This window comes from Rhinoraja longicauda, chromosome 1 (assembly GCF_053455715.1).
Source record: "Rhinoraja longicauda isolate Sanriku21f chromosome 1, sRhiLon1.1, whole genome shotgun sequence".
Taxonomy (NCBI): domain Eukaryota; kingdom Metazoa; phylum Chordata; class Chondrichthyes; order Rajiformes; family Arhynchobatidae; genus Rhinoraja; species Rhinoraja longicauda.
In genome coordinates, this window is record NC_135953.1 from 141,842,712 (window position 1) to 141,869,994 (window position 27,283).

General features: G+C 49.5%; 1 protein-coding gene across 3 annotated transcripts in view; it reads right to left on the reverse strand.

The window, feature by feature from the left end:
* Positions 1 to 6,531: 6,531 nt before the first annotated feature.
* Positions 6,532 to 27,283, reverse strand: part of LOC144601070 (G-rich sequence factor 1-like) — a 33,895-nt gene continuing 13,143 nt past the window's right edge. For 2 of the 3 annotated variants that reach the window (XM_078413004.1, XM_078413010.1), the window contains exons 4-10: positions 25,111 to 25,254; positions 21,231 to 21,369; positions 18,352 to 18,524; positions 17,624 to 17,736; positions 14,609 to 14,744; positions 10,833 to 10,916; positions 6,532 to 6,810 (exon numbers count right to left, since the gene is read on the reverse strand). In XM_078413004.1, coding sequence (XP_078269130.1) covers positions 6,794 to 6,810; positions 10,833 to 10,916; positions 14,609 to 14,744; positions 17,624 to 17,736; positions 18,352 to 18,524; positions 21,231 to 21,369; positions 25,111 to 25,254 — 806 coding nt within the window. In that variant the 3' untranslated portion in view covers positions 6,532 to 6,793. The remainder of the gene's footprint in view (positions 6,811 to 10,832; positions 10,917 to 14,608; positions 14,745 to 17,623; positions 17,737 to 18,351; positions 18,525 to 21,230; positions 21,370 to 25,110; positions 25,255 to 27,283) is intronic. The other variant, XM_078413005.1, reaches the window with a different exon arrangement.

Genomic DNA, 27,283 nt, shown 5'->3' on the forward strand with positions numbered 1-27,283 from the left:
GTCCACCCAGGGTTTCTGGTTAGGGAAGATACTGACCCTTACCGTGAGGACGATGTTATCGGCTATTGTGGCAATGAAGTCCATAACCACTTCCGCAAACTCACTGACGTCTCTGGAACTTGCTTGGAACATATTCCAGTCGACTTCGCTCAGTGCATCCTGCAGCATGGCCTCTGAATGGTCAGACCACCGCTTTACGTCCCTCGTCACTGTCGCTTCCCGTACTATCCGTTGTTTATACTCCGGCAGCAGGAAAATGGCAGCGTGGTCAGATTTCCCAAAAGGAGGGAGAGAAACGGCCTTGTAGCCTTTCCTGAACGGCGTGTAGCAGTGGTCCAAAGTTCTTTCCCCCCTGGTGACACACGTGATGTGTTGATAGAAGTTGGGCATGACCTTTTTGAGATTTCCCCTATTGAAATCTCCAGCCACCAGCACAGCTGCATCAGGGTTCTTGTTTTGGTGTTGACACAACACATCGTGTAGGGTCGACAGTGCCACGTCGGTGTCCACATGCGGTGGGATATAGACGGCTGTGATGATCACCGAGCTGAACTCCCGGGGTACTTTAGTTTGACTTGATTGTATTGAAGTATTTGATTTGATAGTATGCAAAAAAAACTTTTCACAGTGGCACAGCAGGCAGAACTGCCGCCTCACAGCCCCCGACCCAGGTTAGATCCTGACTTTACCTGCTGTCTGTTTGGAGTTTGCAAACGGCCCCCTGTGACCGCGTGGGTTTCCTCCACACTCCCAAGAAGTATGGGTTTGCAGGTTAACTGTAAATCGCCCCTCGTGGATGAGAAAGTGGGACAACATTGAACTGCAGGTGCTCCTTGACTCTCCATGGGGCTACGTTCCGACAAGTCCATCGTAAATCCAAAATATTGTAAGTCGAAAATGCATATCGCTAGCCCGGTGAAAAGAGCAAAATTCAAGTACAGTTCCTACTGAACGTGTATTGTTTTTGCATCATTGTAAAGTCAAAATATCGTAGGTCAAAGCATCGAAGGTCGAGGATCATCTGTGGTGTGAATGGGTGATCGCTGAGCGTGGACTCAGTGGGCCGAAGGGCCTGTCCCTATGCTGGATCTATCTAAAGCTTAGTTTATTGTCACATGCACCAGAGTACAGTGCAAAGCTGTTTTATTGTGTGCTGTCAGCTGCCCACAGTGTACAGATACAGGACAAATGGAGATTAAGGAGAGCTTAGTTAGAGTGAGAAACGCTGCTGTTGGTGTGGAGGTTTAAAAGAGTGGAGCGCTGGTAATGAGTGATGACAGATCCTCTCCTGGGTTGGGCGCACTTAGGGGTTACCAACTATCTCACTCCCAAATACGGGACAAGGTGACGTCATCGCCCCACGTGACCTTGCCCAGGCCGTTAGGCGGCCTCCGGAGTTACACTGTCCGGGCCTACACTATCCAGAGCTACACTGTCCGGGCCTACACTGTCCGGAGCTACACTGTCCGGGCCTACACTGTCCAGAGCTACACTGTCCGGGCCTACACTGTCCGGGCCTACACTATCCAGAGCTACACTGTCCGGGCCTACACTGTCCGGAGCTCCACTGTCCGGGCCTACACTATCCAGAGCTACACTGTCTGGGCCTACACTGTCCGGAGCTACACTGTCCGGGCCTACACTGTCCGGGCCTACACTGTCCGGAGCTATACTGTCCGGAGCTACACTGTCCGGGCCTACACTATCCAGAGCTACACTGTCCGGGCCTACACTGTCCGGAGCTACACTGTCCGGGCCTACACTGTCCGGAGCTATACTGTCCGGAGCTACACTGTCCGGGCCTACACTGTCCAGAGCTACACTGTCCAGAGCTACACTATCCAGAGCTACACTGTCCGGGCCTACACTGTCCGGAGCTACACTGTCCGGAACCGGCCTATAGACTGTCCGGGCCTACACTGTCCAGAGCTAAAATGTCAGAAACCTAGAGTCTCAGGACCTTCAGCTTCCGGGCCTACAAGCACAGCACCCCCAACACCCCCCCCCCCCCCAGGCCTAATACGGGACAAGGGTGGTCCAGTACGGGACAAACCAATTTAGCCCAAAATACAGGAAGTCCCGGCTAATACGGGCCAGTTGGCAAACCAAGGCGCACTAGCCTGTAACATTCCAGTGCAAGTGCTTTTTGTTAGGTTTGGTTTTATAAAATTTGAGTTGCTATAAGATGTCCTGAGGATTTTATATTGGCTGCAGAGATCTGAGGAGCCGGGGTTGATAGGAAGCTGCATGAACAGCACATGAAACAGGCCCTTCAGACCACAATGCCCACACCAGCCACAGCATTCATCCAAACATCTCCTCTGCCTGAACATCTCCTGTGTCTATCTCAGAGACCCTTGAATGCCACTGTCTTGTCTGCCTCCACCACCACCCCTGGCAGCACGTTCCAGGCACACACCACCCTGCGTTTAGAAGAAACTTGTCCCGCACGTCTGCTTGAAAGTTTGCCCCTCTCACCTATTCACAGACTACAGCTCTGCCTTCAACACCATTATACCATCCATGCTCATCACCAAATCCAGCTTCTGGGCGATGCACTGCAGACCAGGGGATGCACAGAAGAGAGGAAGCTTCTGCGGGATTTCAAACGCTGAGGTAGCAAAGGGTGGTCTTTCATCCTCTGAGGCGTTCTTTTTGACTGGCTACAACTCCTCTGATTCCAGGGGGTGCAATGCCAGAGAGTAGGTAGATGTTGTCAGTCTGGGTAGGTTTCATGCATCCACCGATGTAGCGACAGCTTGTGTTTAGCACAGGATCAATCTTCCTTGCATGAGCTGAGCGCTCCCACACTGTGCAGGCATAGTCGGCAGTGGAGAAGCAAAGAGCCAGAGCTGTTGATCGAGCGGCAAGAGAGACTAGAGAAATCTCTGGAGGACACTCGCATGCCAATCGACCCCTCTGAGAAACTCCTGCCAGCTTCTGACCAACCGTGGATAACCTGGCGCCGTCTCAACAGACTGCATGACAGGCATGACAATAGACAATAGGTGCAGGAGTAGGCCATTCGGCCCTTCGAGCCAGCACCGCCATTCAATGTGTAAGAAAATAACTGCAGATGCTGGTACAAATGGAGGTATTTATTCACAGAATGGTGGAGTAACTCAGCAGGTCAGGCAGCATCTCAGGAGAGAAGGAATGGGTGACGTTTTGGGTCGAAACCCTTCTTCAGTCTGAAGAAACGTCACCCATTCCTTCTCTCCTGAGACGCTGCCTGACCTGCTGAGTTACTCCAGCATTTTGTGAATAAATACCTCCATTCAATATGATCATGGCTGATCATTCTCAATCAGTACCCCGTTCCTGCCTTCTCCCCATACCCCCTGACTCCGCTATCCTTAAGAGCTCTATCTAGCTCTCTCTTGAATGCATTCAGAGAATTGGCCTCCACTGCCTTCTGACGTAGAGAATTCCAGATTCACAACTCTGTTGGGGAGGAGCAAATGGAACGTGCTGAAGTGGGGATGTACTGAAGATGTGGCAGACTGCGAGTCCAGACTGTGGAACACCTCCTGAGCTGTGACATGCTGCAGGACGCATGCACTGTAAAGGATCTTGCAGAGAGAGGCCAACGATGTGGCACTAAAATCTGCTCGCTATTGACAAACAGCTGTGTGATGTCACGAATTAAAAAAACCCCACGGGACTTGGTGTCAGCACTCACCTCTGCAACTGGATCCTTGACTTCCTGACCAACAGACCCCTACCAGTGAGGATTGGTGACAAATCATTCTCCAGGATAATCCTCATCACTGGTGTGCCACAACGATGCGTTCTCAGCCACCTTTGCCCCTTGTCCACCCACGACTGTGCAGCAACGTACAAATCCAATTCAATTTACAAACCCGCAGCCGACACCACCATTGTGGGCCGGACATCAAACAACGATGAGACACAGCACAGGAGATGGAGAACCTCGTGTCCTGGTTTCGACACAACAAACTTTCTCTCAATGTCAGGACAAATCAAAATTTTGGTAGGACAAATCAAAATAGGACGTACAGGGTAAATGGTAGGGAATTGAGGAATGCAGTGGAACAGAGGGATCTGGGAATAACTGTGCATTGTTCCCTGAAGGTGGAATCTCATGTGGATAGGGTGGTGAAGAAGGCGTTTGGTATGCTTGCCTTTATAAATCAGAGCATCGAGTATAGAAGTTGGGATGTAATGTTGAAATTGTACAGGGCATTGGTGAGGCCGAATCTGGAGTATGGTGTGCAGTTCTGGTCGCCAAATTATAGGAAGGATGTCGACAAAATGGAGAGGGTACAGAGGAGATTTACTAGAATGTTGCCTGGGTTTCAGCACGTAGGCTACAGAGAGAGGTTGAATAGGTTGGGTCTTTATTCTTTGGAGCGTAGAAGGTTGAGGGGGGACTTGATAGAGGTTTTTAAAATTTTGAGAGGGACGGACAGAGTTGACGTGGGTAGGCTTTTCCCTTTGAGAGTGGGGAAGATTCCAACAAGGGGACATAGCTTCAGAATTGAGGGACAAAGGTTTAGGGGTAACATGAGGGGGAACTTCTTTACTCAGAGGGTTGTGGCTGTATGGAATGGGCTTCCGGTGGAAGTGGTGGAGGCTGGCTCGATTTTATTATTTAAGAGTAAATTGGATAGGTATATGGATAAGAGGGGATTGGAGGGTTATGGTCTGAGTGCAGGTAGATGAGACTAGGTCAGGGAGAATGGTCGGCGTGGACTGGTAGGGCCGGACAGGCCTGTTTCCATGCTGTAGTTGTTATATGTTATATATGTTATATGTCAGCAAGACAAAGGAGATAGTGATGGACTTCAGGAAGTGAAGCAGTACACATTCCCCAGTTTACATTGACGGCAACAAAGTAAGATGGTTGAAAACTTCAAATTCTGGGGAATAAATATCACCAACAACTTCTCCTGGACCACCCATATTGAAGCAACGACCAAGATAGCACACCAACGCCTCTACTTCCTTAGAAGGCGTCAGAGGTTCGGCATGTCCCCTACATCTCTCACCAACCTCTACAGATGCACCATTGAGAGCATTTTATCAGGATGCACCACAGCCTGGTTTGGGAACAGCTCCATCCAAGGCCGCAAGAAATTGCAGAGTTGTGGACGCAGCCCAGACCATCACACAAACCAACCTCCCTTCCATTGACTCCATCTACACCTCACGCTGCCTCGGCAAGGCCAGCAGCACAATCAAGGACCAGTCTCACCCCGGCCACTCCCTCTTCTCCCCTCTCCCATCGGGCAAGAGGTACAGAAGTGTGGAAACGCACACCTCCAGATTCAGGGACAGTTTCTTCCAAGCTGATATCAGGCAACTGAACCGTCCTATCACCAACTAGAGAGCAGTGCTGAACTACTATCTACCTCATTGGAGACCCTCGGACTTCACTGGCTTTATCTTGCACTAAACATTATTCATGTTTATCATGCATCGGTGGATGGCTCGATTGTCATCATATGATTGGTTAGCACACAAAAGCTTTTCAATGTACCTCGGTACACATGACAATAAACTAAAATGAACTGAACTGAACACACGACCAAAAGCTATATGCCCCGTAGTCTTTGACATGGAGAAAGGGCAGGAGAATGGGGCTGAGAGGGAACGATAGATCAGCCATGATTTAATGGTGGAGTGGACTCAATGGACTAATCCTGCTCCTATGACACAAAACGCTGGAGTAACTCACTGTGTCAGGCAGCAGCTCTGGAGAAAAAGCCTATGGGAACCTTAAAGGTTCCGACTTGAAACATCAGCTATTTTTCTCCAGAGATGCTGCCTGACCTGCTGAGTTACTCCGGCACTTTTAGTTTAGTTTAGTTTAGAGATACAGCGCGGAAACAGGCCCTTTCGGCCCACGCCGACCAGTGATCCCCGCACATTAACACCATCCTACACCCACTAGGGACAATTTTTACATTTACCAAGCCAATTAACCTACAAACCTGCACGTCTTTGGAGTGTGGGAGGAAACCGAAGATCTCGGAGAAAACCCATGCAGGTCACGGGGAGAACGTACAAACTCCGCACAGACAGCGCCCCTAGTCAGGATGGAACCCGGGTCTCCGGCGCTGCATTCGCTGTAAGGCAGCAACTCTACCGCTGCGCCACCGTGCTGCCCTGTCTACAGTATAGACCAGGACCTGTAGTTCCTCCCCACTCATTCCCTTCAGAATGCCCAGGCTTTGATTGTTCCTGTAGATTATTTCCCTGAGGGGTTTTAGCAAAGTAATACACAAAATCCATTATTATTATTGTCTGTGTTTAGTGCTGTGATCCTTTGGTCAATAGACAATAGGTGCAGGTGGCTAGTCGACCCTGCGAGCCAGCCATTCAATGTGATCATGGCTGATCATGGTCGTTGACATGTCTATCCTGGGGGAAGAAGATTCTGACTGTCTACCCTATCTATGCCTCATCAATTTATAAACTTCTATCAGTACATGTAGTAGGTTTGCAGTGATATGTAGAGCAGAGTTTTAAAACATTGCCACGTAATGTAAACTTGTTAAAAGGCCTAGGTTTATTTTATCAAGTAGTGTAACATTAAAACGTGTTACAAGAGGCATAATTCACAGTACAGGCTGCTTGGAATAGCAAAAAAACCCTCATCAATCTCTCCTCCATTGATGATATCACCCCGTGTTTCACAGTTGATCCAACAGGTCGCACCCATCTTCAAGCACCTGTAGTATTGGTTGCTTTGGCCAGTGTTTAGGTATTCTGCACAAACAGACATCTTCACTTCCAAAGCCAGAGTAGTCTCCAAATGAGTTACTGTTTACCTCTCGTCAGAACCTGAAAGAGAAGAAACAATCAGGCAGTGAATCAGGTGGTGCAGCGGTAGAGTTGCTGCCTCACAGCAACATCACAGCACAGCAACAGAGACCCGGGTTCCATCCTGACCGCGGGTGCTGTCTGCACGAGGCTGGTACGTTCTCCCTGTTACCGTGTGGGTTGTCCGGGTGCTCCGGATTCCTCCCACACGTGGGCAGCGGTAGAGTTGCTGCCTCACAGCAACAGAGACCCGGGTTCCATCCTGACCGCGGGTGCTGTCTGCACGAGGCTGCTACGTTCTCCCTGTTACCGTGTGGGGTTTCTCCGGGTGCTCCGGATTCCTCCCACACGTGGACAGTGGTAGAGTTGCTGCCTCACAGCGCCGGAGACCCGGGTTCCATCCTGACCGCGGGTGCTGTCTGCACGAGGCTGGTACGTTCTCCCTGTTACCGTGTGGGTTGTCTCCGGGTGCCCCGGATTCCTCCCACACTCTAAAGACGTGTAATAAAAGGATGTCCCTTTAGAAAGGAGATGAGGAGGAATTTCTTTAGCCAGAGGGTGGTGAATCTGTGGGATTCATTGCCACAGATGGCTGTGGAGGCCAAGTCATTGGGTATTTTTAAAACGGAGATTGATAGATTTTTGATTAGTACTTGATTTGTAAGGGAGTCACGGGTTATGAGGAGAAGGCAGGAGAAGCGGGTTGAGTGGGGAAAAATAGATCAGCCGTGACTGAATGGCAGAGCAGACTCGATGGGCTGAACGGCCTAATTCTGCTCCGATGTCTTCATGGGTCTGTAGGTTAAATTGGCCTGTGTAAATTGCCCTTAGTGTGTAGGGAGTGGATGAGAAAGCGGGATAGCATAGAACCAGTGTGAGCGGGTGATTGCTGGTCGGCGTGGACAGTGGGCCGAAGGGCCTATTTCCACGCTGCATCTCTATACAACAGGCACACACAGAAACAGTCAAGACTGCAGTGCTGGATTAAATAACCACTACTACTGAAAGGTTCTGGCTCTGTGCACTTCAAACAATGGCAAACCAAATGCCATTCAGTGGGTCCAGGCTGGTCGTTCACCCAGCATCATATTCCTGCAAAATACAAGCAACAGCAGATGCCCGAACCTTGCTTAGAGCACATAGTGCTGGAGTAACCCAGCAGGTCAGGCAGCAGCTTTCAGTCCGGAAACAGGCCCTTCGGCCCACCGGGTCCACACCGACCAGCAATCACCCCGTACATTAACACTATCCTACACACACGAGGGACAGTTTACAATTTACAAAAGCCAATTAACCTACAAACCTGCACGTCTGTGGGATGTAGGAGGGAACTGGAGCACCCAGAGAAAGTCCAGCCTCTGGTGGAGAACTGCAGGTCATGCTTTTCAAAAAACACACAAATGTGCTGGAGTGACTCAGGATCTCTGGAGAACAGGGATAGGTGATGTTTCTCCAGAGATGCTGCCTGAGCCGCTGAGTTACTCCAGCACTCTGTGTCCATGTTCTCCAGAGATGCTGCCTGACCCGCTGAGTTACTCCAGCACTCTGTGTCCATGTTCTCCAGAGATGCTGCCTGACCCGCTGAGTTACTCTAGCATCTTTTGGTATCATGTTCCTGCGCTCAAACCGTATCCTTTCATGTGTAGGGGAAAAAAACTGTAGATGCTGGTCCAAATTTTGGTCTTAGCAGGGTCTCGACACGAAATGTCACCCATTCAATAGACAATAGGTGCAGGAGGAGGCCATTTGGCCCTTCGAGCCAGCACCGCCATTCAATGTGATCATGGCTGATCATTCTCAATCAGTACCCCGTTCCTGCCTTCTCCCCATACCCCCTGACTCCGCTATCCTTAAGAGCTCTATCTAGCTCTCTCTTGAATGCATTCAGAGAATTGGCCTCCACTGCCCTCTGAGGCAAAGAATTCCACAGATTCACAACTCTGAGTGAAATAGTTTTTCCTCATCTCCGTTCTAAATGGCCTACCCCTTATTCTTAAACTGTGGCCCCTGGTTCTGGACTCCACCAACATTGGGAACATGTTTCCTGCCTCCAGCGTGTCCAATCCCTTAATAATCTTATATGTTTCAAGAAGATTCCCTCTCATCCTTCCAAATCCCAGTGTATACAAGCCCAGTCGCTCCAGTCTTTCAACATATGACAGACCCACCATTCCGGGAATTAACCTCGTGAACCTACGCTGCACGCCCTCAATAGCAAGAATGTCCTTCCTCAAATTTGGAGACCAAAACTGCACACAGTACTCCAGGTGTGGTCTCACCAGGGCCCTGCACAACTGCAGAAGGACCTCTTTGCTCCTATACTCAACTCCTCTTGTCATAAAGGCCAACATGCCATTGGCTTTCCTCATTGCCTGCTGTACCTGCATGCTAACTTTAAGTGACTGATGAACAAGGACACCCAGATCTCTTTGTACTTCCCCTTTTCCTAACTTGACACCATTCAGATAATAATCTGCCTTCCTGTTCTTACCACCAAAGTGGATAACCTCACACTTATCCACATTAAACTGCATCTGCCCACTCACACAACCTGTCCAAGTCACCCTGCATCCTCATAGCATCTTCCTCACAGTTCACACTGCCACCTAGCTTTGTGTCATTGTTCCTTCTCTTCTGCTGAGTTACTCCAGCATTTTGTGTCTACCTCCGTATCCATTGATACTTTCTTTGTTGGATATTAAATCAATCTGTGACTGAGAGCGAAGCTTAAATAATTTACAAACCAACTGTGCAGAAATGCTGCTGGTACATCTGGCTGACCAAGTAACGTTTGATGCACTCTGTATAAAAATACCGGATTCACTTGGAACTTACAACAGCTAAAAAAGTCAATTAAAACCGGAGCATTTGTGTCATTTTTTAATCTAGATTCTTACGATACGATAAACATTATACATGCTCGGAGGGAAATTGGTCTGCCGACAGTCACAACACACGACAAGGTACACGAAGACTTGAAATTAAAAGTGAAACCAAACATGAGAGAAAGCAAGGAAAGAGACAAGCGACTGTTGGCTGGCTGCCGTGTGCACAGCGCCTTAACCAGAACGAAGAACAAACAACACAGGCTTCTCCCCCTGGCACAGCATTCTAAACTAGAGTGCCCCCCCCCCCCCCACACCCACACCGGCTCCCTCTTTGTTTCTCCCCACACCCGGTCCCCTTTACTCCCTCACACTCACTGACCGCTGATCACGGGCTGAGGCCTCACCACCACCCCACAGGGAGAACGTACAAACTCCGCACAGACAGCGCCCGTAGTCAGGATTGACAGCGGGAGGCAGCAACTCACCTTCTACTAATTTTACTGAGGCTTAGGAAGTTCGGCATGCACCCAACAACCCTCACCAACTTCTACAGATGCACACTTGACAGCATTTTATTGGAATGCATGGTTTGGTAAACAGCTCCATCCAAGCCAACGAGATATTGCAGAGAATTGTGATCGTTACCCAGACCAACCTCCCTTCCACTGACTCCATCTACACCTCACACTGCCTCGGCAAGGCCAGCAGCTTCATCAAGGACCAGTCTCACCCCGGTCACTCCCTCTTCTCCCCTCTCCCATCAGGCAAGAGGTACAGAAGTGTGGAAACGCAGTTTAATGCTGATTATTTGCCTTGATTTCATTACCCCTAATACCCTTACTCACCCGAGTAGAAAATCACAGGTAGGAAAATGTGGACTTGTTTTTTTAAAAAAAACATACACATTTTGGGTGACAAAGTGGCGCAGGGGTAGATTTGCCGCCCAACAGCGCCGGAGACCCGGGTTTGATCCTGACTTCGGGTGCTGCCTGTGTGGAGTTTGTACGTTCTCCCTGTGACTGCGTGGGTTTTCTCCGGGCGCTCCTGTTTCCTCCCACATCCCAAAGACGTGCAGGTCTGTAGGTTCATTGGCGTCTGTAAATTGCCAATGTAGGAGTGTAAGGGGCGATCGCTGGTTCGCACGGACTCAGCCGGCCCCAGGCTTTGTTTCCGCGCGGTATCGCTAAAGTACAAAGTAAGAAAGTAATTCCTTACCTTTCTCCTGATTTCCTGGACCGTTGTGTGTGGCAGTGATTCCTGAGCACAGTGAATTCAGGTAGAGCTCTATGTAGCGATGTTCTGTATTAGAGAAAATGAGAGGTCAGCCGATGTGGCTCATGACCCTATAGTGACTGAGCCTTGTGCATGGCCCACAATCATAGCAACATAGACAACAAGTGCAGGAGGAGGCCATTCGGCCCTTCCAGCCAGCGCCACCATTCACTGTGGTCATAGCTGATCATTCACAATCAGTAACCCGTGCCTGCCTTCTCCCCATATCCCCTTGATTCCGCTAGCCCCTAGAGCTCTATCTAACTATCTTTTAAATTCATCCAGTAAATTGGCCTCCACTGCCCTCTGTGGCAGAGAATTCCACAAATTCACAACTCTCTGGGTGAAAGAGTTTCTTCTCACCAGTTTTAAATGACCTCCCCTTTATTCTTAGACTGTGGCCCCTGGTTCTGGACTCCCCCAACACTGGGAACATTTTTTCCTGCATCTTACTAGTCCAGTCCTTTCATAATGCTATATGTCTCTATAAGATCCCCTCTCATCCTTCTAAACTCCAGTGAATACAAGCCCAGTCGTTCCAATCTTTCCTCATGACAGTCCCGCCATCCTGGGGATTAACTTCGTGAACCTACGCTGCACTGCCTTAATAGCAAGGGTGTCTTCCTCAAATTAGGAGACCAAAACTGCACACAGGTGCAGTCTCACCAGGGCCCTGCACAACTGCAGAAGGACCTCTTTACTCCTATACTCAAATCCTCTCATTATCATATCATATCATATATATACAGCCGGAAACAGGCCTTTTTGGCCCACCATGTCCGTGCCGCCCAACGATCCCCGTACATTAACACTATCCTACACCCACTAGGGACAATTTTTACATTTACCCAGCCAATTAACCTACATACCTGAAGGCCAACATGCCATTATGAATCAACATGACTCATGTATGAAATCTGCTTCTTGCCTCTAATATTACCCGGAACTCTTGACAGAACACTCCCTCTCTCGCCAACCCTTACTCCCATCACTCACAAATATAAACCCAACACAGCAGAAACAAATCTATGACTCTTTCAGCCACCACAATGCTAAATAGAGAAAATAATCATTAAAGATATTTTGATTCAAAGATACAGCATGGACACTTGCCCTTCAGCCCACACCAACCATCCATCACCCGTTCACACTAGGTCTATGTTATCCCACTTTGTCAACCACTCCCTGCACACTAGGGGCAATTTACCTATAGACCTGCACGTCTTTGAGATGTGGGAGGAAACCGGAGCACCCGGAGGAAACCCACACGGTCACAGGGAGAACGTGCAAACTCCGCACACAGACAGCACCCGAGGTCAGTATCGAACCCGGGTGTCTGGCGCTGTGAGGCAGCTGCACCACTGTGCCGTGCCGTGTATTAACTTGCTAAAACCCCCAAGAGGGACAGGGACAATTCAAGCCTCGCCACCCGACGGGAAGTTTAGAAGCTCTTGTAATATGTAAAACTACTATACAGCAACAGATGGCGCAGCGGTAGACTTGCCGCCTTACAGCGAATGCAGCTCCGGAGACCCGGGTTCCATCCCGACTACGGGTGCTGTCTGTACGGAGTTTGTACGTTCTCCCCGTGACCTGCATGGGTTTTCTCCGAGATCTTCGGTTTCCTCCCACACTCCAAAGACGTGCAGGTTTGTAGGTTAATTGGCTTGGTAAATGTAAACATTGTCCCTAGTGGGTGTAGGATAGTTTTAATATGCGGGGATCGCTGGGCGATCGCTGGTGGGCCGAAAGTGCTTGTTTCCGCACTATATCTCTGAACAAAAAATAACTAAAGACTAGAGGACATGGCTTTAAGGTGCGAGGGTCAAATGTTAAAGGAGATGTGCGGGGAGAAAATAGTTGGAAAAGTCTCTTAAACACCATTAATGTATGCCTTCAAAACCAGCCCTGGCAGCATGTTCCAGGCCTCACCACTGTGTAAAATAAACATGCCCAGCAAATCTCATCTGAGCTTTCCCTCTCTGACCTTACAGCTGTGCGCTAGAGACATTGACTTCCCACCCTGGGACAGAGCTTCGCAATATCTACCACATTTATGCCTCTCACAGGGTGGTGGCACAGCGCCAGACACCCGGGTTCCATCCCGACTACGGGTGCTGTCTGCACAGAGTTTGTATGTTCTGCCTGTGACCACGTGGGTTTTCTCTGGGTGCTCCGGTTTCCTCCCACATTCCAAAGACGTGCAGGATTGTAGGCTAATTGGCTTGGTAGAGTTGTAAATTGTCCCTGCCCAGGGTTATGAGAGACGCCAAGTCAGGTGACATTTTTAAACGACAGATGAAAACATCTATACACTAAAACTCTCGTTTGTTTGTTTGTTTGTTCCTGAACTACAGCCAAAACGGTACAGGATAGCACAACAATTCTAGGCCCACCTTACTCACCGTCGTCCCATTGGTGCTAATGGAAGAAGTTTCATTGAAATCGGTGTTATATTTATAAAGTTATTCACACTTTAAAGTTTAAATTTATCTCCTAGGGAGGGAGGGGGGAAGGACGGAGGGGGTGGAGGGAGGGGGAGGAGGGAGGATAAGGGGGATGGAGTGGGGGAGGGGAACGGGGTAAGGGGGAGGGATGGGAGGGGGTAGGGGGGAGGAGAGGGTGCTGCACCAATACAGGAGAGGTTTGGGCCCACTTGGTCTAGTATCTTTCAAATCTAGCTTTTAACTGATTTTACTGTGTGTCGTTTTACACTCTCAATTTTATATTTAAAATTTTTATGTAAATCTGTGCTTTGTATGCTATTAACAGCCTATGTCGTTACTGTTTTAAATTGTATCTTTGTTTAGACATGTGTTTGTTTTTATGGAAAGCACTGGGCTGCATTCATTGCATGAAAAGTGCAAGATAAATAAAGTTATTATTATTATTATTATTATAGTGTTAGTGTGCGGGGATCGCTGGTCGGCATGGACTCGGTGGGCCGAAGGGCCTGTTTCCGCACTGCTTCTCGAAACGAAACTAATTTGATAGACTTCCATCAGGGCTCCCCACAACCTCCGACGCTCCAGAATAACCAATCTAAGTTTGCCTCACCTCACTTAATAGCTAATCTCTGGTCTTTGACATTCCAGCAACGCGCTGCCAGCATGGACGGTCAAAGTAGATTCAACATTAACTTCTGAAGTAGTCATATTCTTGCTGTGTAAATATCACCTTTAGGATTATTATTGTCACGTTTAGAGATACAGCGCGGAAACAGGCCTTTCGGCCCACCGGGTCCGCGCCGACCAGCGATCCCCGCACACTAACACTATCCTACACCAACTAGGGACAATTTTTACATTTACCAAGCCAATTAACCTACGAACCTGCACGTCTTTGGAGTGTGGGAGGAAACCGAAGATCTCGGAGAAAACCCACTCAGGTCACGGGCAGAACGTGCAAACTCCATACAGACAGCACCCGTAGTCGGGATGGAACCCGGGTTTCCGGCGTTGCATTCGCTGCGCTCAAACCTAGCAAACCTAGGCATTGATGGCAAGGCAAGGCATTAAAGACAAGGTATTGGAGGCAAGGCGAGGAAAGGCAAGGCATTAAAGGCAAGTCAAAGCAAGGCATTGGCATTGAGGGCAAGTAAACGCAAGTCAAGAGTAGTGTTAGTGTGTGGGGATCGCTGGTCGGCGCGGACTCGGTGGGCCAAAGGGCCTGTTTCCGCGCTGTATCTCTAAACTAAACTAGACTATAAGAGTGCTTACGCATGTGTGATTTATCCTTGGTCATGGCAGCAACAGCATCTTCGTGTGTGGCAAAATGCACGTCAGCCTCTCCAGTGGCCTTCCCGTCAGGCCCGTACTCCACTATAATCCTCACTGTCTTCAGGGGCTGAAAAAACTGCAGCAGACACACGTCAATCACAGCAACTCCTCCCCACAGGGCCTGTCAGTATCAGGCCTCACACACACAAACGCCAACTTTCAGATTATCATGCACATTATGCAGCACACAGAACTTTGACACAGCTGTGACCTGCATGGGGACACCAAGTCAGCAGCTGCTGCCCAGTGTTTCTGACCTGATATGGTACATTGTACGCGGTCTTATTGTGGAGTCATACGGCACAGAAACAGGCCCTTCGGCCCAACCTGTCCATGCCCACCAAGATCCCCATCTTTGCTGGTCCCATTTGCCTGCTTTTGCCCCGAATCCCTCTCAACCTTACAAGAGTCAAGAGTATTTTAGTTGGCATATGTCCCAGACTGTCATATGAGGAAAGATTGGAAAGAGTGGGCTTGTATTCACTGGAGTTTAGAAGGATGAGAGGGGATCTTATGGAGTCGTATAAAATTATAAAAGGACAGATGCAGATGCAGAAAAAATGTTCCCAATGTTGGGGGAGTCCAGAACCAGGGGCCACAGTCTAAGAATAAAGGGGAGGCCATTTAAAACTGAGGTGAGATTAAACTTTTTCACCCAGAGAGTTGTGAATTTGTGGAATTCTCTGCCACAGAAGGCAGTGGAGGCCAATTCACTGGATGGATTTAAAAGAGAGTTAGAGCTCTAGGGGCTAGTGGAATCAAGGGATATGGGGAGAAGGCAGGCACGGGTTACTGATTGTGGATGATCAGCCATGATCACAATGAATGGCGGTGCTGGCTCGAAGGGCCGAATGGCCTCCTCCTGCACCTATTTTCTATTTCTATAGAACAATGACATTTTTACTTGCAGCAGCACAACAGAATATGTAAACAATATAATAAACGAGAGAGAGAGAGAGAGAGAGAGAGAGAGAAAAAACCCTTATCCGTCCACATGTCCAAATGTCTTTTAAATGTTATTATTGTACGGGCGTCACGGTGGCACAGCGGTAGAGCTGCTGCCTCACAGCGCCAGACTCGGGTTTGATCCTGACTACAGGTGCTGCCTGTATGGTGTTTGTCCGTTCTCCCCGTGACCTGCGTGGGTTTTCTCTGGGCGCTCCGGTTTCCTCCCGCACTCCAAAGGCGTGCAGGCTAATTGGCTTCTATAAATTTGTAAACTGTCCCTAGTGTGTGTAGGATAGTGCTAGTGTACGGGGTGATCGCTGGTCGGTCCACATTCTGTGGACCGAAGGGCCTGTTTCCACACTGTGTCACTGTTGTCTTTCAGCGAAAAGATGGTCATGATTACAATGGAGCCATCACCAACCAGAGAGCGGTCCTGAACTCCCAGCTACCTCATTGGAGACCCTCGCACTATCTCTAATTGGACTTTATCATGCACTACTAAACGTTATTCCCTTCATTCTGTATCTGTACCCAGTAGACGCCTTGATTGTAATCATGTATTGTATTTCCACTGACTGGATAGCACGCAACAAAAAAGCTTGACTTAAACAGCCAAGGCAGACGCATGAAGCAGCAGCAGCAGCAGCAGCCTGGGATAAATGTGGATCATACAAAGACTGGATCATCGCATGAGTCGTTTCCTACGTTAATCAGACATAACCGTCTGTCGCCTGAACCCAAACGCACACTGCTGAAGAGAAGATTGACAAGGATGTTGCCAGGACACGAGGGCCTGAGCTATAGGGAGAGGTTGAGCAGGCCGGGACTCTATTCCTAGCAGTGCAGGAGGATGAGTGAGGGGTGATCTTGTAGAGGTGTGCAAAATCATGAGGGGTTTAGATTGGGTAGATGCACAGAGTTTGTTACCCAGAGTAGAGGAATCAAGAACCAGAGGACATAGGTTTAAGGTGAGGGGTTCAGTCACATGTACCAAGGTACATGGAATTCTATTTTTTATAATTCAGTGCAAGTATTATTATACATAAGCACTCCAAAGACGTGCAGGTTTGTAGATTAATTGGCTTGGTAAATGTAAACAGTGTCCCCAGTGGGTGTGGGATAGTGTTAATGTGCGGGGATTGCTGGTCGGCGCGGACCCGGTGGGCTGAAGGGCCTGTTTCCGCGCTGTATTTCTAAACTAAACTAGATAAATCTTAGATAAGCATCTCAGATACAGTACATGAGTATAGTAGTAGCATACAGACACACAAGGTTAAGGTGGGGGGGGGGGGGGATTTAATAGGAACCTAAGGGGTAACTCTTTTACAGAGGGTGATGGGTGTATGGAACGAGCTGCCGGAGGAGTTAGTTGAGGGAGGTACTATCAATAGACAACAGACAATAGGTGCAGGAGGAGGCCATTCGGCCCTTCGAGCCAGCACCACCATTCAATGTGATCATGGCTGATCATTCACAATCAGTACCCCGTTCCTGCCTTCTCCCCATACCCCCTGACTCCGCTATCCTTAAGAGCTCTATCTAGCTCTCTCTTGAAAGCATCCAGAGAATTGGCCTCCACTGCCATCTGAGGCAGAGAATTCCACAGATTCACAACTCTCTGACTGAAAAAGTTTTTCCTCATCTCCGTTATAAATGGCCTACCCCTTATTCTTAAACTGTGGCCCCCGGTTCTGGACTCCCCCAACATTGGAACATGTTTCCTGCCGCTAACCTGTCCAATCCCTTAATAATCTTATACGTTTCAATTGTTATCACATTGTTAGTGAAACATTTGGACAGGTACATGGATAGGACATGTTTCGGGAGGATATGGGGCAAACTCAAGCAGGTGGGACCAGTGTAGCTGGGGCATGTTGGCCGGTGTGAGCAAGTTGGGCCGAGGGGCCTGTTGCTGTGCTGTTCGGCTCTGTGACTCCCTGTCAAATCAAACAGCAGCGATGGGGCGAGTGTCACAGTTAATCAAGCAGAGAACACGCAGACACTTACTTTAACAACGTCCTGTCCATTAACTCGAAATGGGAGCCCCCTCATATGGACGTTATGCACATCCGACCGCTGAATGCAGTGATTAGATTCCACATCGTCTTTAGACAGCTGCACTGTTGACAAAACACAAAACACAAAACTTTGAGAGCAAACAGTACAAGTTGGTGCAAGCCTTTTTTTTAAAAAACAAGCACCTGCTGCTCCTTGTGACTAGGAAAAAACGCAGATGCTGGTTAAAATCCAAGATATGCTAGAGTAACTCAGCGGCTCAGGCAGCATCTCGGGAGAGGAGGAGTGGGTGACATTTCGGGAGAGGAGGAGTGGGTGACATTTCGGGTCGAGACCCTTCTTCAAACTGTGCGGAAACAGGCCCTTTCGGCCCCCTTTGAGCCGACCAGCGATCCCCGCACATTAACACTATCCTACACCCACTAGGGACAATTTCTACATTTACCAAGCCAATTAACCCACAAACCTGCACGTCTTTGGAGTGTGGGAGGAAACCGAAGATCTTGGAGAAAACCCACGCAGGTCACGGGGAGAACGTACAAACTCCGTACAGACAGCGCCCGTAGTGGGGATGGAACCCGGGTCTCTGGCGCTGCATTCGTTGCAAGGCGGCAACTCTACCGCTGCGCCACCGTGACCGGCCTTTGCCATCTGTGCGCCAGCGGCTCTACCCCCCCCCCCCTAATCGTTCATTCACCGTAGTCCGTAACATGTCTTACCGCTCTGGACGTCTCCATTGCTCTCCATCATGTGGCCATTGTCACTGTTTGCCATGTTGCAGCTTTCGTTGTCTGTGACCGCATCCTGAGAGGTGACTGAACGAGACATTTTCTTCGAGGGGCCGGCGTACGGACGAAGATCGCTCTTGGTGCTCCGAAATATTTCAATGTATCTAACCAGAGAAAAACAAACACACTTAAGACCCATCCTTTTTCTCCAGAGATGCTGCCTGGCCCGCCGAGTATCTCCAGCACTTTGTTTAGAGATACAGCGCGGAAACAGGCCCTTCGGCCCACACCGACCAGCGATCCCTGCACATTAACACTATCCTACACCCATTAGGGACAATTTTTACATTTACCAAGCCAATTAACCTACAAACCTGCACGTCTTTGGAGTGTGGAAGAAAACTGAAGATCTCAGAGAAAACCCAAGCAGGTCACGGGGAGAACGTACTAACTCCGTACAGACAGCGCCCGTAATCGGGATGGAACCCGGGTCTCCGGCGCTGCATTCGCTGAAAGGCAGCAACTCTACCGTTGCGCCACCGTGCCACCCTATGCTCTGCATTCATATGTTCTTACTCTCTCTCCGCAACCTACCATTTCTTTTTATGTCCTCCTGAAATGTTGAGCAAGTTAGTCTTCACCATCTCCTGTATTAAAGTGTTCTACAGCTTGTAATCCTGAAGCATAGTCGTACAGCACAGAAACAGGCCCTTCAGTCCAACTCGTCCATGATGCCCCATGTAAGCTAGACCCCTTTGCCTGTCCTTGGCCCAAATCCTTCCAAACCTTTCCTATCTAAGATCCAAAATCCTTGAAAGCTACAGAGGGTGGTTGGACAGACTTGGATTGTTTTCTCTGAAACGCCAGAGGTTGAGGGGAGACCTGATAGACGTGTGTAAAATTATAAGAGGCGGTAGACAGTCAGAACATTTTCCCCCGGAGTGTTAACGTCAAATACCAGAGGGCATAAGATGAGAGGGGCAATGTTTGAAAGAAATATGTGGAGCAAGTTTTTTTATTTACACAGAGGGTGGTGAGTGCCGTATTGATCACCTTGTGTCCTTTTGCCAAAACCTGATCCTCTCATATAATCCACTCATTGATCCATGCATGCCCCGACAATTCAGAAACAGATCCATCCAAGACTGTAGCAAATTGCAGAGAGTTGTGGACGCAGCCCAGACCATCACACACACAAACCAACCTCCCTCCACTGACTACATCTACACCTCACGCTGCCTCAGCCAGGCCAGTAGCATAATCAAGAACCAGTCTCACCCCCGGTCACGCCCACTTCTCCCCTCTCCCATCAGGCAAGAGGTACAAAGGTTTGAAAACACACACCTCCAGATTCAGGGACAGTTTCTTCCCGGCTGTTATCAGGCAACCGAACCATCCTACCACCAACTAGAGAGCGGTCCTGACCTCCCATCTACCTCATTGGAGACCCTTGGACTATCTTTAATCGGACTTTACTGGACTAAACGCTATTTTCACTATCCTGTGTCTATACATTGTGGACGGCTTAATTGTAATCACGTATAGTCTTTCCACCGACTGGATCATAAGTGGGAGGGGATCTTATAGAGACGTATAAAATTATAAAAGGACTGGACAAACTAGATGCAGGAAAAATGTTCCTAATGTTGGGGGAGTCCAGAACCAGGGGCCACAGTCTAAGAATAAAGGGGAGGCCATTTAAAACTGAGGTGAGAAGGAACTTTTTCACCCAGAGACTTGTGAATTTGTGGAATTCTCTGCCACAGAAGGCGGTGGAGGCCAATTCACTGGATGAATTTAAAAGAGTTAGATAGAGCTCTAGGGGCTAGTGGAATCAAGGGATATGGGGAGAAGGCAGGCACGGGTTACTGATTGTGGATGATCAGCCGTGATCACAATGAATGGCAGTGCTGGCTGGAAGGGCCAAATGGCCTTCTCCTGCACCTATTTTCTATGTTTCTATGTTAAGTCATAGGTCATAAGTAATAGGAGCAGAATTAGGTCATTTGGCCCATCTAGTCTACTCTGCCATTCAATCATGGCTGATCTTTCCCTCTCAACCCCATTCTCATATTTATATTTTATTTCATATTTCAGATACAGCGTGGAAACAGGCCTTTTCGGCCCACCAAGTCCGCGCCGCCCAGCGATCCCCGCACACTAACACTATCCTACACACACTAGGGACAATTTTTTACATTTACCCAGTCAATTAACCTACATACCTGTACGTCTTTGGAGTGTGGGAGGAAACCGAAGATCTCGGAGAAAACCCACGCAGGTCACGGGGAGAACGTACAAACTCCTTACAGACGGCGCCCGTAGTCGGGATGGAACCCGGGTCTCCGGCGCTGCATTCGCTGTAAGGCAGCAACTCTACCGCTGCGCCACCGTGCCTTCTTCCCATAACCCCTGACATTCTAAGAACTTTTTCAGTCAGAGAGTTGTGAATCTGTGGAATTCACTGCCTCAGAAGGCAGTGGAGGCCAATTCTCTGAATGCATTCAAGAGAGAGCTGGATGGAGCTCTTAAGGATAGCGGAGTCAGGGGGTATGGGGAGAAGGCAGGAATGGGGTACTGATTGAGAATGATAAGCCATGATCACATTGAATGGCGGTGCTGGCTCGAAGGGCCGAATGGCCTCCTCCTGCACCTATTGTCTATTGTCTACTCATACTAATTAAGAATCTATCTTTCTCTGCCTTAAAAATATCAATTGACTTGGCCTGTACAGCCTTCTGCGGCCATGAATTGCACGCAATAGCACCTCCAATAACGGACAATAACAGACGAAGCTCATCAGAGTACTTGCCCCCATGTGCCGCTTCCTGAGCCGACCTTAGCACTCGTATTGTTGATCCGTTACGTACCTGGATCCGATTATCTCTCGGTCCTTTGCCAGGGCTCGCTCTGCCATCTCCGGAGATGTAAACTGAACGATGGCATCGCCAGTGTTCCTGCCGCGGTGATCTTTGTTCATGATCACACCGTCTTCTACAATCGCCAAACCTGTAGTGAAGTGAACGTTCACAAAGGGGAGTAAGTTCAGAGAACCCGGGGGCGGTGCTGTGGTCACTGGCTCACAGTGTTCACCGATCCAGTGCCCCAACCCTCGCCCCTCGCGGCCTGCAGAAAGGAGCAGGAACGAGGGCAAAGCAGATTCAGCAGGATGTTGCCTGGACCCGAGGGCCTGAGCTATCGGGAGAGGTCGGGCAGGCTAGGTCTTTAGTTTAGTTTAGTTCAGTTTAGAGATCCATCACGGAAACAGTCCCTTCAGCCCACCGAGTCCGTGCCGACCATCGATCACCCATTCGCACTAGTTTTACCCTACACACACTAGGGGCCACTTAGAGAAGCCAATTCATCTATAAACCTGCACGTCTTGGGAATGGGAAAGGAAACTGGAGCACCCGGAGAAATTCCACGATCACAGGAAGAACGTACAAACCCCACACAGAGAGCACCCATGGTCAGGATCGAACCTGGGCTTCTGGGTCTGTAAGGCAGCAATTCTAAGGCGCCAAGTTGGGCTGAAGGACCCGTTTCCACGCTGTAGGACTCTGTAAATCATAATCTGGACTGCCAATGGAGAATGTTTAGCTTCGTTTAGTTTATTGTCACGTGTACCCGAGGTAGAATGAAATGCCTTTTTGTTGCGTTCTATCCAGTCAGCGAAAAGACTATACACGATGCTGTATCCAGCATCATGCAGGAAAGATGTTCCCAATGTTGGGGGAGTCCAGAACCAGGGGCCACAGTCTAAGAATAAAGGGGAGGCCATTTAAAACTGAGGTGAGAAAAAACTTTTTCACCCAGAGTTGTGAATTTGTGGAATTCTCTGCCACAGAGGGCAGTGGAGGCCAATTCACTGGATGGATTTAAAAGAGTTAGATAGAGCTCTAAGGGCTAGCGGAATCAAGGGATATGGGGAGAAGGCAGGCACGGGTTACTGATTGTGGATGATCAGCCATGATCACAATGAATGGCGGTGCTGGCTGGAAGGGCCAAATGGCCTCCTCCTGCACCTATTGTCTATGTAATTCTATAATTACAATCAAGCCTTCCACAGTGGGCAGATACAGGATAAAGGGTGAAACGTAGTAATGAGGATCCCTCCACTCTGCCAGCTGCACGTGGAGTGATTCTGAACACACACGCTTCAGTTCCTGCTGGAATCACAAATGACGGGCTCTCTGGAATTCAGCAAATGCAAGATAGAGCAGAAGCTACTTTACACCAGTCTGAAGGAGGGGGTCGGGACACAAATCTACCGCCTGGGGACAATAGACAATAGGTGTATACCAGTGTATACAGGCCTATACAGGAGCATCACCCATCCATGTTCTCCAGGTATCCAGAACTCCAGGCAGTCGGCACTGTCCAGCGAGGTGTGCTCTCACAGAGTACGTATGTCAGGTTGCAGCGTGCATACTGTGGAGCTGCACTGAGCCTATGGCTCACCCTGCTAAAGGCACAGCGGTAGAGCTGATGGCTTACAGCGCCAGCGAACCCGGTTCCATCCTGCGCTTTCTCCGGGTGCTCCTGTTTCATAGAAACATAGAAAACAGGTGCAGGAGGCCATTTGGCCCTTCGAGCCAGCACTGCCATTCATTGTGATCATGGCTGATCATCCACAATCAGTAACCCGTGCCTGCCTTCTCCCCATACCCCTTGATTCCGCTAGCCTCTAGAGCTCTATCTAACTCTCTCTTAGGTAGTTTCCCCCCACATTCCAAAAATGTGCATGTTTGTAGGTTAATTGGCTCCTGTAAATTGTCGCTAATGTGCAGGATAGAGCTAGTGTACGAGTGCTTAAAGGGAGGAGAAAGGTCTTGACCTGAAACGTCACCCATTCCTTCTCGAGAGAGATGCTGCCTGAGCCGCTGAGTTACTCCAGCACTCTGTGTCCATGTTCTCCAGAGATGCTGCCTGACCCGCTGAGTTACTCCAGCACTGTGTCCATGTTCTCCAGAGATGCTGCCTGAGCCGCTGAGTTACTCCAGCACTCTGTGTCCATGTTCTCCAGAGATGCTGCCTGACCCGCTGAGTTACTCCAGCACTCTGTGTCCATATTCTCCAGAGATGCTGCCTGACCCGCTGAGTTACTCCAGCATTCTGTGTCTACCTTGGTGTAGGAGTGCTCACTAGCCGGCACGGACTCAGTGGGCCAAAGGGTCCATTTCTATGCTGTATCTCTAAACTAGTCTAAACTAAAGGCAGCATTGATGGTGCTTCACACTATCTGAAGTGCAATTAGATACTGGTTGTCATCCACAGCAGATGTGGGAACCCGCACTCCACGAGAAGAAGCAACGTCAAGAAGGAACAGCGAGACAATTGGCACGTCACTGTTTAGTGAAGCAGTTTTAAAATGGCGGTCACGGTGGCGCAGCGGTAGAGTTGCTGCCTTACAGCGAATGCAGCGCCGGAGACCCAGGTTCCATCCCGACTACGGGTGCTGTCTGTACGGAGTTTGTACGTTCTCCCAGTGACCTGCGTGGGTTTTCTCCGAGATCTTCGGTTTCCTCCCACACTCCAAAGACGTGCAGGTTTGTAGGTTAATTGGCTTGGTAAATGTAAACATTGTCCCTAGTGGGTGTAGGATAGTGTTAGTGTGCTGGGATCACTGGTCGGTGCGGACCCAGTGGGCCGAAGGGCCTGTTTCCGTGCTGTATCTCTATACTAAACTAAACTAAACCATCATTAATAACCATGGTAACTCGGGTCTTTCTTCCATTCCTTCTGACAAGGAAAACGTCAAATTTCTGATCAAAAGCTCAAACCATTTTTCCTCCGCCTTTCATCTTTTCAGACAACAAAGGTATTGTTTGCTGGGAAACCCAGTGGGATGAGCAGCATCTGTGGGTATAGTTTCTCAACAAAGCTGTATGGATATTTCAGTCATACTGCACAGAAATAGGTCCTTCAGCCCAACTCACCCCTGCCAACCAAGAAGCCTGATCTGTGTCCCATTTGTCTGTGTTTGGCCCATGTCACTATAAACCTATATAAACCACTATATCCATCTACCTGACCAGGTTCAATTGAGATACAGCGTGGAAACAGGCTCTTTGGCCCACCAAAACCACGCCGATCAACGATCACCCCGTACACTAACGCTATCCTACACACTTGGGCCAATTAACCTACAAACCTGCATGTCTTGAATGTGGGAGAAAACCAAAGTGCCCAGAGAAAACGCACGCGGTCACGGGGAGAACGCACAAACTCCGCATAGACAGCACCCGTAGTCAGGATTGAACCCTGGTCTCTTGCACTGTGAAGCAGCAACTCTACCGCTGCGCCACCGTGCTGCCCTAAAGGTGGTTTCTTAGGTCTGGCTTCCTCCCACATTTTAAGCGGCACGGTGGTGCAGCGGTAGAGTTGCCGCCTTACAGCGAATGCAGCGCCGGAGACCCGGGTTCCATCCCGACTACGGGTGCTGTCTGTACGGAGTTTGTACGTTCTCCCCGTGACCTGCGTGGGTTTTCTCCGAGATCTTCGGTTTCCTCCCACACTCCAAAGACGTGCAGGTTTGTAGGTTAATTGGCTTGTTAAATGTAAAAATTGTCCCTAGTGGGTGTTGGATGGTGTTAATGTGCGGGGATCGCTGGTCGGCGCGGACCCGGTGGGCCGAAGGGCCTGTTTCCGTGCTGTATCACTAAACTGATCCAAACATCCCAAAGATGTGCGGGCGTGTACCAATGTTTCTAACAAGGGGACAAGAGTGAGTAGAGAGGATCAACTAACCGGCAAAGAAGAGAGCGATGTCCTCGGTGCTGCAGCTAAACGGGAGCCCCCTCAGGCGGACAACACAGCCGTCCGGCATCTCCTTGCCACCCGAGTGGAGGCGCTTCAGAAGGAAGTCCACATCACTGCTGCTTAGCTCAAAAACTAAGGGCAGAGAGAGAAACGGTGGCTCAAAGGTTTCAAAGGTCTTTTATGGTCACATGTACCACAAGGTACAGTGACATGCGAATCACCATATAGCCAGACGGAAAAAAGCCACAAGACACACAACTGCAGAAAAGTTAACATAAACATCCACCACAGCGGATTGCCCACGTTCCTCACGGTGATGGAAGGCAATAAATGTCCAGCCCTCTTCCTCTTTATTCTCCCGCAGTCGGGGCAGTTGAACCATCCATCGAAGCTCCTGTGTCGGGGCGGCTGAAGCCCCTGCAGCCGGCAGAGGAAGCCTCCGCCTCGGGATGATCGAAACTCCCACTTCGGGGCGATCGAAACTCCCGCCTCGAGGTGATCGAAACTCCCGCCTCGGGGCGATCGAAACTCCCGCGTCGGGGCGATCGAAATTCCTGGGGCTGGAGTTCCCGATGTCAGTCTCTGACCAGAGACCGCGGGCTCCGTGATGTTGTCCGCAAGCACCCACGGTTGGAGCTCCGAGGTCGATCCCTGGCAAAGGGATGGTGGGCTACGAGACGTTAAAGTCCCTTAGGCTCCCCGCGGTGGAGCTCTCAAACCCGGTCTCCAGCAAGAGGCCGCCAACTCCTCGATGTTAGGCCGCAGTGCGGACGGAGATACAATAAAGGAAACAAAATCGCATCTCCGTCAAAGTAAGAGACGAGAAAGTTTCCACCAACTCCCCCCCCCCCCCCCCACATAAAACAAGCTAAAGAACACTAAAAACATACACTATCCATGTCCCTGCCCAAGTTTCTCTTAAATGTTGTTGTAGTCCCAGCCTCAACTACCTCCTCTGGCAGATCGTTCCATACACCCACCACCCTCTGTGTGAAAAAGTTGCCCCTCAAGTTCCTATTAAATAGTCAGTCACACAGCACGGAAATAGGCCCTTCGGCCCAACTTGCCCGTGCCAACTAACATGTCCCATCTATACCAGTCTCACCTGTCCATGTTTGGCCCTTATCCCTCTACAACTTTCCTATCCATGTACCTGTCCAAATGCCTTTTGAATGTTGTTATAGTACATGCCTCAATTACTAATTGGCCTAATTCTGCTCCCATCACTTGTGAACTTGCCCACACCAACCAACATGTCCCATCTACTCTACCACTGCGCCACCGTGACCGCCTATAGTTTGTAGGGTGGGGTGGTGGTTGGTTAGTGATCTAATATTGAAGAATTTAACATTCATAGCGTTGGGTTGAGAGGCACTCCAGGGGAATATGAGGTGCTGTACCTCCAATGTGCACATCATTCAGCTTGGATGGGTCTCACCTCCACAGTATGAACAATAAATTATTCTGCTCACTTCTCCCAGCTTTCCATCCCCTGTTACAACTTGAAGAGTCCCGTGCCTCTCCGTTCATATTCCTTGATCCTTTTACTCATTTGTTCTTTGTACCTGGACGGAAGGTGATACTGATTGTGGATGATCAGCCATGATCACAGTCGAAGGGCCGAATGGCCTACTCCTATTGTCTATTGTCTCTAAAAGGTTATGATAGTACCTGCCTCAACTACCTCCTCCGGCAGCTCGTTCCACACACCCACCACCCTTTGTGTAAAGAAGTTACCCTTCAGGTTCCTATTACATCTTTTCCCCCCCTCGCCTTAAACCTATGTCCTCATCCTCGATTCCGCTACTCTGGGCAAAAGACTGTGCATTGACCTGATTTGTTCCCCTCTTTTTTTCAATCTCTTACCTTGCGGGAGATGCGATTGTTTTGCGGATCGTATCTCCGGTCGCTCTGCGGCCTAACATCGTAGAGCTGGCGGCCTTGCTCGAGACTGACTTTGAGCCCCACGTGGACTTACCATCGGAGCCTGCGATCTCGTGCCTGGGATCAACGCTCCAACCGCGGCCTGTGGACTTCAACACCGAGGAGCTCGCAGTCTCGGGTGGAGACCGATGTCGGGAAGCTCCAGGCCGCACGAGGTTCGACCAGCCCCGACCCAGGGGTAGATCGCCCGGTGCGGGGGAGCTGAGATCCCCCCCGA